Genomic DNA, 13,709 nt, shown 5'->3' with positions numbered 1-13,709 from the left:
GAATGGAGTTGGATTTACAACACACTTATTCTTACTGTATGTGTTCATAATTTCCTCAGCAACAAGGTTGAAACTGGGTAAAATTAAGCTAAAACACTTTTCCTAAATGATGTGCTTTAATTTATATAACATAAAAATAGGATGATACTACACAATTTATAGCCTGCAGAATACTCATCGCATTTACAAATTTTGCAGAATTTAATTAATACATTTTAAAAGATGTTTACCTGCTCCTCGAGTATGATTAAAATCTCCTTTAACAACTCTACATGATTTTCCATCTCCATTGCAGACACCACAGTGATCTTCCCATGCCAAAGAACCCAATATGCCATCACAGCCAAATTTCTGAAGTAAAAAAAGAAAGAATAGCACATTGTCCACTCCAGGCCAAAGGATCAATTTAGACTATAATTAGTAAGAAATATATTATTTACTAATAATAAAATGTGATAACCTATTTTGAACTATTTTGAGGTATCTGGACAGCAAACGGAATTAAAAAAATTATTCTTTCACATCAGAAATTTTATCACTTTTTCCTTAAAAGATTGGTTTTAAGAAACCCTCCTTCAAAATTCCCACTTCATACATACAAAAATATAGCATTATTATTAATTTCTTCTACAGTGCTCTAAATTTAAATTGCAGATTAATTTAGGTTTAAAGATGACATCCATAATCTAAAAGAATTAAGGGAAAAGTACTTCAAAATAATTAAACCATAATAGTTAGTTTTGGAAGATTTACCTGACATTTTCCATTTGCACATACATCTAGATCTTGAGGGCCACAGGAAGTTCCATCCATCACTTTCTCTGTTACCAGTATTGGCTGTTCTTTTCCATTTGGAGAACAAAATAATGCACATGGTTTTTCTATGTGAATAAATACATTTTTAAAAAATGTGATTTGAAAATAGTTTTAAACTATTCAAATAATCCAGTACTGGTTATAATATATATATTTTAAGAGACTTAATGAGTACATTATTGGAAAACGTTAAAGATTTTCATGGTTGAATAGTGTTGATTTATTAATTGACAGCCCAAAATCTCCTCCTATTTTTCCCAAAACAATCCTGTGCGATGGGTTGGGTTAAGAGACAATGATTGGCAGTCTCCTGGTTTCTAGCCTGATGCCTTAATCCCTAGACCAGGGGTAGGCAATCTTGGCTCTTTTATGACTCATGGACTTCAACTCCCAGAATTCCTGAGCCAGCCATGCTCTCGGTTTGCTATATCATTGTCAGGTGCAAGAAATGACACTGAGAGACTGATCAGAGCAGTTAGTGTATTGCTACTCCCCTATTTACAATAATTTCACCAGACTAACTGTACACACTACAGAACAACCAGATAAACATTTCAGGGTTGAGGAGCGGGGCCTAATCTCCCTTGTTTCCTCTCCTTCCAGGATTCCAGGCTAGCCACTCTTTTAACTCCTCCTCCACTTCAGTTCCAGCTTCCACCTCTATTATTATATATACTGCATTATAAATAAACAATATGTTATATTATAAAAATATAATAGTAATACACAATTCTTGTAACAATCCATTTTTTAAAAATCAATGTTTACAAATCATAGACATCCAGTCATGGAATTATTCTACATGTAATATAGCACTCCTGAGCAATTTTCCTCCCCTTTCACAATAACAAAAAATGTGGCTAAAAAAATGAGGCTCAAATCCATCTTTACTTGTTTGTTTCTTCATTGAAGTAGCAAAGCAGACTGGTATTAACTTAAAATGTTATTTGAAAATAGACACAATATGATAAATACCTTGACTTTTTCCAGTAATTATGGCCAAGGAAAATATATTTATTTGTACTCAGCTTCTCGCTAAACTGCAAAGAATGACTTCATTATCTTTATAGTAAATGGCATCATTCTGATTATATTTGAAAGAAACAAGGTAATATGAGAATTAAATGCTGATAAATTATTTTACTTTTTGAGACATTTTAGGACTAAATCTGCACTTTTTTAGTGATCAACCTTTAGGAATTTGATCATACAATTCTTACTTTATGAATTGTTTGCATTTTGTATTTCAAACTGAACAATTCTGTGGTATTCTAAATGCTAAAACATGTATTCCAACACAAGCTTTTATCACTATATTTATGTGATGAAGTGCACAAAAGCCAATATCAGCATTACATGACTAGTCATAAGGTTCATAACATACTTCTTTGATTTTGTTGCCAATCTGTAGTATGGATAAAATTACATTTAAAAAAATGCTTCATGATTAATTAAAATATATAATTCTAGTATTTATTTTATATCTGCCAAAATCCATTGCATGCTATATTATTTATTTAAATGCAAGAAACCATTCTTCCTTTTTAAAAAAGCACACAAAAGTATTTCTTAAGTAATCTACTATAAAGTTTTAAAACTGCATTACTCTATCATTGTTTTCACTAGATTAGTTAATGTCACTGATATGGTTCCTACTAGTTTATTGAACTAGTATAATTATCGGGTACAATGAACTGTTAAATCTATTTTAATACATATGTGCAGATTTTTGTGTGGGTATATGCATGTGTACTTTGTGTGGGTATATGTGTATTGCACAAATGTACTTTTGACAGTAAGCTTGTGGCGATTAAATATAAGGCTGTTCTTACCTTCATCTACAACAGCCTGCCATTGGTGTACATGTTTCTGATACGCTAGCCTAATGCTGAAGACCTGACACTGCCAATCCCTGAATGCAGGCAGTCCAGGAGTACAAGAGGGATTCTCACATATTTTGTATTGAATTCTTGATCCCTGGCATTCTGCTTCTTCATGACCTGGACTAGGAAAAATAAAAATAATTATTAAATTAAATTTAGTTGTGTGCACATGGCTTGCATGGTTTACACTGTTATTAGTGCCATCACATTTGTATCTGTGGAATTAAGGAGGAGTATGTGGTTTCACATCACATCACATCACTTTATCCTTAGCTAGAACACTTTCATTTCAAAATCACACACTGGGATGCATAATCCCAGTCCAATATATAAGCACTATACTATTTACAAACAATTAAAATAATAGTGATTTCCTATGTACAGCCTGTCTTTAAATGGTAAAGAGAATTTAATATTTGGAACCTATTGTATTCAACTAACAGCAACTGTTACAAAAAATTTCTCTATGAATATTATGGTACCAAACTAGAATTAGGCTAAACCATGATGATTATTTGACTCTCCCTTCCTCAGCCTTTTCTAATTTTGATAGATTGGGGGCCACCATGATCAGATATTCTAAAAGGTGCATCCTAATATATTTGATAAATAACAAAACAGGAAAGGAAAGGTTGAAATGAATTGTCCTTAATGTATGTGAATTCTTCGCCATACTCCCAAAATACACAGAGTTGAGTAATGATCTGTATAAAGATCCCAATTCTACCATTTATTTAAAAACCTGAAATACAAACCAAATACTACTTACTTAGTTTTCTGTTCTTAAAATGAATTGTATATAAAGAAATATATTTGAGAGTGCCTATCACAGCTCGAAATATTTGAGTTTATTGATAATGTACAATTTTATGTAATATCACAAACCTAGTTGTGTAATATCCTCTTTACATTGTTGATTTAGTAGACAGTGCATCTGTCCGTAACTAATTTGGAATTTATTAAATAATGTAACAAGCAGAACACAAATAAGCTGTTGCTTACCTAGCACATCTACGTTGTCGACTGCTGATTCCAGTGTTACAAGTTCTGCTACAAGAGCCCCAGGTACTCCATTCTGCTTCCATGTGTCCAGCGAAAGATGTTTTACTGGTACATTCTCCAACTTTACACCACTATTACAAAAGTCAGCTTTTATTTTAAAATATATGAAGTACACTCAAAATATTTTACTATATAAATTCAAGAGGAAGTCCACACTGAACATGCTACAATAACTGATAAAATGGCAAAGCAGAGAGGAATTTATTATTTATTATTTATTTATTAATTCGGTTTATATACCGTCCTACTCCCAAAGGACTCAGGGCGGTTTACAAGGCAAAATTTAAAAACAATACAATATAAAATTAAAATAAAATTAAATTAAGTCTAGCCGCAAAAAATTAAAAACACAATTTAAAAACATTAAACCCCTCAGTCCAGACCAGATAGCTCAAAGAGCCAGGTTTTTAGGTCCCGGCGAAATGAACGAAGGTCGGGGGCAGTCCGGAGTTCCGTTGGCAGTTGATTCCATAGGGCAGGCGCGCCCACAGAGAATGCCCTCCCCCTGGGGATCGCTCGTCGGCAATCCTTGACTGGCGGTACCCTGAGGAGGCCCTCCCTGTGGGAGTGCACAGGACGATGGGAAATTGACGCTGGCAGCAGGTGCTCCCTCAGATAATCCAGGCCCATGCCATTTAGGGCTTTATAGGTCATCACCAGCACCTTGAATCTCACCCGGAGGGCAACTGGAAGCCAATGCAGCTCACGGAGAAGAGGTGTTACATGGGAATATCGGGAGACTCCCATCACAACTCGCGCGGCTGCATTCTGCACCAGCTGAAGCCTCCGAGTGGTCCTCAGGGGCAGCCCGATGTAGAGAGCATTGCAGTAGTCTAGCCGGGAGGTCACGAGCGCATGGGTGATTGTGCATAGGGCATCTCGGTCCAGATAGGGCCGTAACTGGCGCACCAGGTGAACCTGGACAAAAGCCCCCCTGGCCACGGCTCCTATATGATCTTCCAAACTGAGCTGTGAATCCAGGAGGACGCCCAAGTTGCGGGCCCTATCAATGGGGGGTAACACCTCACCCTCCCATAGTTAACGATGGAAAAGATTGGTTAGTCTGAGATGCCGGTATGCACAGCCACTCAGTCTTGGCAGGATTGAGACGAAGCCTGTTTCTCCCCATCCAAACCCGGACCGCCTCCAAACAATGGGACATCACGTCGAGGGCATCACTGGGTTGGTTTGGGGTGGAAAGAAAAAGCTGGGTATCATCAGCATACTGATGATACCCCACCCCGAAACCACGAATGAGCTCACCCAGCGGCTTCATATAGATGTTGAACAAGAGGGGAGAGAGGACCGACCCCTGAGGAACTCCACAAACGAGAGGCCTCGGGGCGGACCTCTGCCCTCCCGTCAACACCGACTGCGAGCGGCTCAGGAGGTAGGAGGAGAACCACTGTAAAACAGTGCCCCCCACTCCCAACCCCCTGAGATGCCGCAGTAGGATACCATAGTCGATGGTATCAAAAGCTGCTGAGAGGTCTAATAGGACTAGGACAGAGGAACAACCCCTGTCCCGAGCCCGGCAAAGATCATTCACCAGCGCAACCAATGCCGTCTCCGTGCTGTACCCGGGCCTGAAACCTGATTGGTACGGGTCCAGATAATCAGTTTCCTCCAGGAACAGAGGGAGCTGAAGTGCCACCACGCTCTCAACCACCTTCACAAGAAAGCGAAGGTTGGAGACTGGACGATAGTTGTTCAAAATAGCCGGGTCCAGGGTGGCTTCTTGAGGAGGGGCCTCACCACCGCCTCCTTCAAGGCGGCAGGGAAGGTACCCTCCCTCAAAGAAGCAGTTATTACTGCCTGGAACCAGCCTCATGTCTCCTCCTGGGCTGCATATACCAGCCAGGAGGGGCACAGGTCCAATAAACACGTGGCGGAACTCAGTCTCCTCATGATCCTGTCCACCTCATCTGGGGTCACAGGATCGAATTCACTCCAGGTAACATTCTCTAGACCGCTCGATTCCTCCCCGTCAGTCTCTGCCCAGTCAGAATCCAAACCAGCTTGAATCTGAGCGATTTTGTCCGTCAGATGATAGCTAAACTCCTCGGCCTGCCCCTGCAAGGGCTCCTCCCTCACCTCCTGATTAAGGAGGGAGCGAGTCACCCTAAACAGGGCGGCCGTGTGATTATCTGCGGACGCGATAAGGGCAGCGAAGTAATTAGACTTCGCTGTCCTCATCGCTGCGAGATAAGACCTCGTAAAGGTTCTTAACCGCAATCGGTCAGACTCAGACCGGCTGGATCTCCAACAACAACAGAATAAAAGTATAATTTTGCCTCAGTTAATGCATTCTTGGTAAATACAGGAGAACTCATTTTTTTAAAAGCGAGATTATTTGCTGGAGGGAAAAGTCTTCCCTTCAGATAAATTCACTATTGCTCTAGCTATTCAAACAAATTTTCTTGAAAGGTATAACTATTTCTAATTAAATTCAATATGTACATAACAGAGAAATGTTAGTTTTTACATTATAACTTCTCTACTTAGGGGAAAAATTAGAATGAAAGAGACATGGTTACTACTTAGTTCTTAAAGCACAGTTATTGCTAAACAATTATGTAGTCTACGCTAGTGCACATTTTGTCTTTTTACCTGTTGTATCAATGATAGGGCACAAAATGCCTGAAACTGTAGAGTTAGATTTTGGAAATGAAGCTTCCAAATCATGTCTTTGTTTAAAACTAGAATATTTTGGAAGGAGTTACATACAGGAGACAATATTCATTACATTATTTTCATATAATCTAGCCTGCCTATAAAAATTTGAATTTGCAATCCACATAATACATTGTATAGGACAATATAGCTGCAATCAAAAGTATTTGTGGGAGACATACAAAGACCACAGTGCATCATGAATCAACTCTTATCACACACAAATAAAGCTGGTTCAGCTTTGCATAATGTCTCAAATAACAACTGATGTCCACACAAAAGAAAGGCCAATTTATTTTGGCTTATGAAGAGAAAAATCCTAAAAGCTTTCTGCCTGCTCTGATATCTTATGATAATCATTTGAAGCTTCTGCTATAAAATTGAGAATTTTGGCAGCAACCATATTATCCATGGAACTAATGAAATAGAATTACATTGACTATATAGTTACTTTTAGCCATCTCAATTACCAAATTCTCTTAGTCTCCCTTTTATGGAGGTTTAACAATTGCATCTATTCTAGCAAAGAAAAGCATTCAGATAAAATAGAAGTTTATTTCAAATTTGAGTTACATGGCTTCCTGCCGACCCTTTTATTTTCAGTGAAACTGTTTCTAGTTTTCCCATCCTATATCTTCATCCCCATTATTTTATGACTGCACATGATCCAAAAGCATTACTAGGTCCCTCAAAAAGATTTTGTTGTTGTTGTTAAAAGATTTATTTTTAATGTTATTTTGCTTCCTTAAATAAGCCAGGTCACTAATTTCCCTGGGATAAGCTGTTGTTTTGATACATGCACTTGAGACTCACTAACTATTGTAAATTTTTACAATCTTTATATTAAATCCATACAAGTCCAAAATCCATTAGACAGAAACCTAATAGTCTGGGTGAGGTTTGGGCCTAGAATGCTATGAATTAGTTACAATAATCTAGGATAAGGATTTTCCTGTTGTTGGTTGATTGTATGAGACTTCCGTTGATTTAAATATTTATGGATTTCACTTAATTAAATGACTTATTTATTTTACTCAGCTATATTTCCCTTCTGAAAATAAGGGTCTCAACTCTTATTACTGATAGATCCACAAGTTTTATTGGGATTGAAAATGAAGTGCCAGTTTGATTTTAAATTAGTATGATATTATTATTCTAAATTATTTGAAATTATCCTGGATAATAAATTAGCAATAATACTTGAAACTAATCATAGATTTAAAAAAACACTAGAAATAGGATAATTAAGTGCCTTCAATTAAACAATAGCAACTGCTGAGGAAATATCTTCTGTATATTAATGGAGGTATAATATTTAAATCAATTAGTTGGCACTTTGGAATAATCACTTTTTAAATAAAAGTGGTTCAATGAAATATAGATTTAAGATCACATGTAAACAAATTCACATTAAAAATTAATGGTGTTATAATGCACCTTTCCAATGTCGCAATCTGTTCCATCCATCGGTGGATCCAACTTAGTTTTACATTCTTTCTCACCTTCAACTTTACACCATAACCCAGCGCAAATAACATGCTGGAAAGAAATAAACAATAGAAAAGTAGAGTACATAAATGTTGTTTATAAAACTTTCACAAGAAATATATTTTAAGAAGCTGCAAATGAATTCTACTTTTGCTATAGAATATCTTCTCTTTTCATGAACTCAAAACAGAAATACTGCAAATCTGATTGCAAAATAAAAAATATAAATATAAATAAATATATTTATTACATAAATATAAAATTGGGATTACATAAATATATTTATTACATAAATACAAAATTGGGATTGTCTTTTCTGGTACTATTTTTCCTTCCATCTTCAATTTACTTTGTAAAGGCAATTATTTAACCAATGTAAAGTTTTAGCTTTATGTAGTTTAATGGACTGTAATGAGTCTCCTGAAAACAATTTCTGTCTGTACATTCCCTGGAAAAGAATCTGACTGGGATATTTTTAATACATAAATTCAAAATCACTACATTACAGAAACACTAAATTTAAAGAATAATAAAAGGCTAGAATGACAGTGATCCCATTTTATTCTTCACATAGTTTATAAGTAAAACTGCCTTTTCCACCCTTTCATGTCTAACTTGATTCCTGGCAACTACATAGACAAGTCCAGGCAATTATTCAGGCAACAGTTTTGGAAGTGACTGCTCACTGCCTTCATCTCAGGATTGAGAAAGAATAACTGGCCCAAAAGTCACCCAGTTCTCTTTCAAGCTTAAGGCAGAATTAGAAACTCTGCTTTCCCAATTCCTAATCCAGCACCTTAACCACTAGGCCAAACTGGTTTGCTAAAATACACAAAATGAATTAACAACAACAACAACAACAATTGTTGTTTGATGACTAATTCATTTGGTCATCTAGTCCAACCCCCTGTTCAGGCAGGAAACCCTATACCATTTCAGACAAATGGCTGTCCAGTCTCTTCTTAAAAACTTCCAGTGATAATAGTAATAATAATAATAATAATAATAATAATAATAATAATAATAATAATAATAATAATAATAATAATAATAATAATAATAATAATAATAATAATAATAATAATTAGTTGGAAGGACCTTGGAGATCATCTTGTCCAAATACCTGCATTTCTTGGCAGAAAGAGGCAGATGGTCCAAAAAGAATCTGACATTGTTCATCTGCAGTGTATTTTATCCCAGGGAGCTTTGAAGGAATAATCACAAAATTGAGGCTCTGGGGATTTGTATGCAGCAAGCAGTTACTGGCCTTTGACCTGGCGATGCATAAGAGATTGGTGAATAATAACAGAGACTACTTTGTACTAATATTTAGTTCAAACATACTAACTTTCTAACTACTGAGAATGATTTCCATTTTGATTTTCTAATTACAAGAAAACACCCAGTGCTGTAACCTCGATTCGGTCTGTTGTATATAGATAAGGAGTTGGGAAGGCAAGTTCCTTCGTAATCTGCTTTTCTCCTGATACAGTATATGCCTCTCTAGAAGGAAGGAAAGAAGAAAGAACTAAAGTGCTCATTTTTACAAGTAGGTATACAGATGGAATCACTGCATAGTCCTTCCAATCATGGCATTTCATAGCTTCTCTTCTCCTCTCTTTTATCACCTTGCTAAGGAATTCTAACATCTTTTTTGTCTCCAAAAGTATATATCAAAAGTATGAGAAATTCAAAAGATTATTGACTGGAAGCAAATTAGTAACTAGAGTTCTATCACAATCTGGGACATTCATCTTACTTCGTAACATTGAATGTTATTAAATAATTAAACTCAGTGTCCATCTAACTAAAACAATTCTGTTTTGTTGAAAGTCATATATATATATATATATATATATATATATATATATATATATATATATATATATATATATATATATATATATATTACAACTGCCACTATGTACATGATATGGGGCTTTAATTTTTAAGTCAATACTAATGTTTATTGAGTACTCCAATAATGCTTAAATCTAAAGAAATACATTAGTAAGAATGGCTTTTCCCTCGGGTAAGCACTGGCTAATAATATTTCTGAAGAATAGCAAGCAATTTTCAGACATGGTTCTTTTCAATCAGATATAGAAACTGTTATAAGGTACTGAAAGCTTGACATACCTGAAATTTATAATCACCAGAAAAAAATAACTGAACAAAATAAAAGCGTTATTGTAACTACATCACTTCTTGAATGAATTACCTGAGAAATCTTTCTAGATCGTCTCTGCTACAGCGGGACCATGAAACATCCCCAAGGTTTTGCCCTTTGATCCATTCTCCAGACATGATGTGAAGACCATCTGCACAAGATGGGTGGTCATTGTCATGATTTATTCCCATGCTGAAACAAGTTTGTAAAACAGTATAATTTAAGAGAAGAACACTATAAAAGCAGCATCTTAAATATTCAACCAAAAGTTTGTACTCACATTTCCAACATAGAATTAAGAATGTAAATTTCCAATATAAAGCAGAACCTTAAAATGCTTGCAATATTCTTAGCCATTCTTATTTATAATCCTTAATTTGTGGCTTAGTGTATTCAATGAATCCAGCCAAATTGGCTTATTCAACAAATCATGATAAACAGGACTATGATTACTTGAATGTATTCATTTGGTTCAGATTCATGTTTAACTAGATAGATATGTTTACATTTTGCTAAGCAATATAATACATTATTGGTTGCGGTCTGACTTATTTCAGAAAAGTATCTGAGGTATATCATAACTCAAATAAACAGCCTTAGGTTTGTACTTAATAATTGTTGTTTGTCATTACAACAAGTTTTGCTTCCACCAGAAAAAAAAACCTGGGTTACAGGTAGTCCTCAACTTATGACCACAATTGAGCCCAAAATTTCTGTTGCTAAACGAGACAGTTAAGTGAGCTTTGTCCCATTTTACAACCTTTCTTGCCACAGTTGTTAAGTGAATCACTGCAGTTGTTAAGTTGGTAATACGCTTAACAGTGAATCCGGTTTCCCCATTGATTTCGCTTGTCAGAAGGCCAATGACCCCGAGATACTGCAACTGTCATAAATATGACTCAGTGGCCAACCATCTGATCACGAGACCACGGGGATGCTGCAACAGTTGTAAGTGTGGAAAATAGTCATAAGTCACTTTTTTCAGTGCCGTTGTAACTTTGAATGGTCACTAAACAAACTATTATAAGTCGAGAACTACCCTGTACTGTATTGCCATTTCCTTTGCAAGAAGAAGAAAATAACTATAACACAACAAAACAAAACAGAGAGATAAAAGACTTCCATCATCCATTTGGTACAGAAATGTAGCCCTCAGTATAGTGGTTAAAAAGTAGGAATAGATGCAGATTCAAATCTCCATTTAGTCATGAAATTCAGTAGGTGATATTCAGCTAATTATACATCCAACATATTTTAAGGGCTGTCATATATCAATAAAATTATGGTATATGTAAATTTATTTGTTTTATATGCTACTCTGATTGTTGGCCAACTATGAGTAGTTAACTATCCCAGTATAAGCAAACAAATTTAAAACAAGCAAAATAAATAACCTCCGAAATAATATTAACAAATAAATAACCACAATAAATAACAAATTAATAATAAAATATTTTTAGCTGCCCAGTCTGGAAAATAAATGTTATAAGAAGCTTATTTTCCTGTCTCCAGTCCTGGATCATTATCTTATAGTGAAGATGTAGGCTGTCTTGTGGTGAAGGAATTTGTGCATTTAGGTTATGATATCATACAGCAGACAATGTATATTTTTAGAAGGTATGGGCAACTCATAGATGAAGGATTAGACTAAATAAGCTCCACTGAAAGGATATGGCAGCAATTCAAATATTCTACCAAGCAAACCAATCAGACATTCACTAGCAGGATATTCACAAGAGTGGAAGACAAGTCCTGAATATTGGAAGGTAAAAAGAGCAGGGGAAAATATCACAGCACTGAAGCTTATGAAGTAGCTGTATTAATGTTCAGAGGATGTCTACCTGTCAGTGTGTCAAGAGGCAAAAAGAAAATTCAATGTTGAAATGATATTATAGCACCGGTGTGATCATAAGGAAGAACCAAGACAAGCAGAAGAGTCAAGGCTAAACATTGATATTCTGGAAATCAGAACATTGACATGAACTGAAATGATTCACTTCACATCAGAGAAGAATCAGATCTTCTACTGGAGACTAGAAAAAAAAATCACCAGAGAAATGGAGCAGCCATTAACGAAGATGCAACCACAAAAATGACAGAATGATTTCAATTTGAGTCCAAGGTCAGTCAATTAATATTAACATAACCCAAATTTAGGCTTCAACTATTGACATATTTGAAGCAGTTCTACAGCCACCTGAAGTACCTTGCCAACCCTATATTTATTTTGAAAAAAGATGTTACACTATTTATAGTACACCAAGACCGGTTGCTGAATGTGACTCAGATCACAAGCTCCTTCTTCTAAATTAAAATATAATTAATAACCAATTCATCAGTCCAGGAAGATACTACACTTCAGTCCATAACTTTCAGCAACAATTAGGACTGAAATGAAAACCAAGAAACAACTCAATTTGATTAGTGAGATTTATTAGGGGGAAAAAGTTGACAGTAAAAAAAAATAATTACTACAAATTGCTTTTAAATGTGAATCTTCAAAGAAGCTTCTAGCTTTTTTTCCTATTGCACTTTCAAAACAGGGATGAAGAAGCTGTACATTACTGGGAATGCCTTGTTGTGCACTGCAGGAAAGCTCTCTTCAATTGTATTGAGGGGAGGGCTAACACACTGAAAACAGTTTGCGTATGTGGACTCCTTTCCAATACAAATTTTGGATTGAAAAGAGATCATCGGACCACCTTTCAGTCTGCCAAGACAAAACAAGCCATGACAACTAATGGCCAGAAATAAATTATATTCAAAGTCCTGGGAGAGAGTTGGAAAATTACATCTTTCCCTAGAAGCAAAGGAGATCCGTATTTAACCTGCGAACATTCACAGAATAGGAGGAGGACAGAGCTGGGATTCTCATTCCTCTCTCCCTTCTTACTAATATGTAGAGTAGACTAGACTAATGACTCTCCTATCTTTGAGAAACACTCTCACTTACTTCCTTAATTAGCAGCTGCTTGTTTCAGAGATACTCCCATTACAGCACATTCTTTTTCTCTGGCTTTTGGAGATCTGCAGGGGAAAAACCACAAAAATCCAAAATGGACTCCAATGCTTTATTCATTAATCAACAAGCAACCAAGTGTACAGGAAGCCAGGCGCAAATCCTTAAGAAATTCTTTTGCACAGGAATTATTCTTGTATTTGTAAATACAAAGACATTGGACCAATTTGTTGCAGGCTTTAATCAGAAGCCTGAAGGTCACAGAAGGAGAAAAGGCAATGAGAGGAATGGAAACCAAATTCAGCAGCTTCTTGGTATATGGTCTCTAAAGCTTTTGAGTAACTTTTAATGAAATGTTTATACTTTGCAGCCCAGAGCTGTAACAGTAGTGAAATGGGCAGATTATCAATTTAACAAATAAGTAAAATAAATAGCTTTTCCAGGGCGTTAGTTCTGTTTGCTTCACTCTTAAATGGCCAAGAATTCCTAGGTATATTGTCTTTTACCTTGACCTTAGAGGATGACTCATCAGTCTTATTAGGCCCACTTGGAATTTTATATTACCACTGATAATACCTTCCTGTTAGGCTTGGTACCTACTGATAAAAAGGTCCAGTGCCTTTTTCTTAGGTTTATCAGGCCAATTCATCCCCTCTAA

General features: G+C 35.8%; 1 protein-coding gene across 1 annotated transcript in view; it reads right to left on the bottom strand.

Annotated features, from left to right (window-relative positions):
* Positions 1-13,709, bottom strand: part of ADAMTS19 (ADAM metallopeptidase with thrombospondin type 1 motif 19) — a gene marked incomplete at its 5' end in the record, with an annotated part of 123,768 nt that overhangs the window by 33,245 nt on the left and 76,814 nt on the right. Inside the window, 7 exons of the mRNA XM_081316933.1 lie at positions 231-351; positions 754-881; positions 2,649-2,821; positions 3,702-3,832; positions 7,872-7,973; positions 9,046-9,196; positions 10,144-10,284. Of these exons, the coding sequence (XP_081173059.1) occupies positions 231-351; positions 754-881; positions 2,649-2,821; positions 3,702-3,832; positions 7,872-7,973; positions 9,046-9,196; positions 10,144-10,284 (947 nt within the window). The remainder of the gene's footprint in view (positions 1-230; positions 352-753; positions 882-2,648; positions 2,822-3,701; positions 3,833-7,871; positions 7,974-9,045; positions 9,197-10,143; positions 10,285-13,709) is intronic.

This window comes from Vipera berus (genome assembly GCF_964194415.1).
Source record: "Vipera berus genome assembly, chromosome: 2".
Classification (NCBI taxonomy): Eukaryota; Metazoa; Chordata; class Lepidosauria; order Squamata; family Viperidae; genus Vipera; species Vipera berus.
The sequence above is the reverse complement of the archived record's forward strand: the minus strand, read 5'-3'. Positions and strand labels throughout refer to the sequence as shown.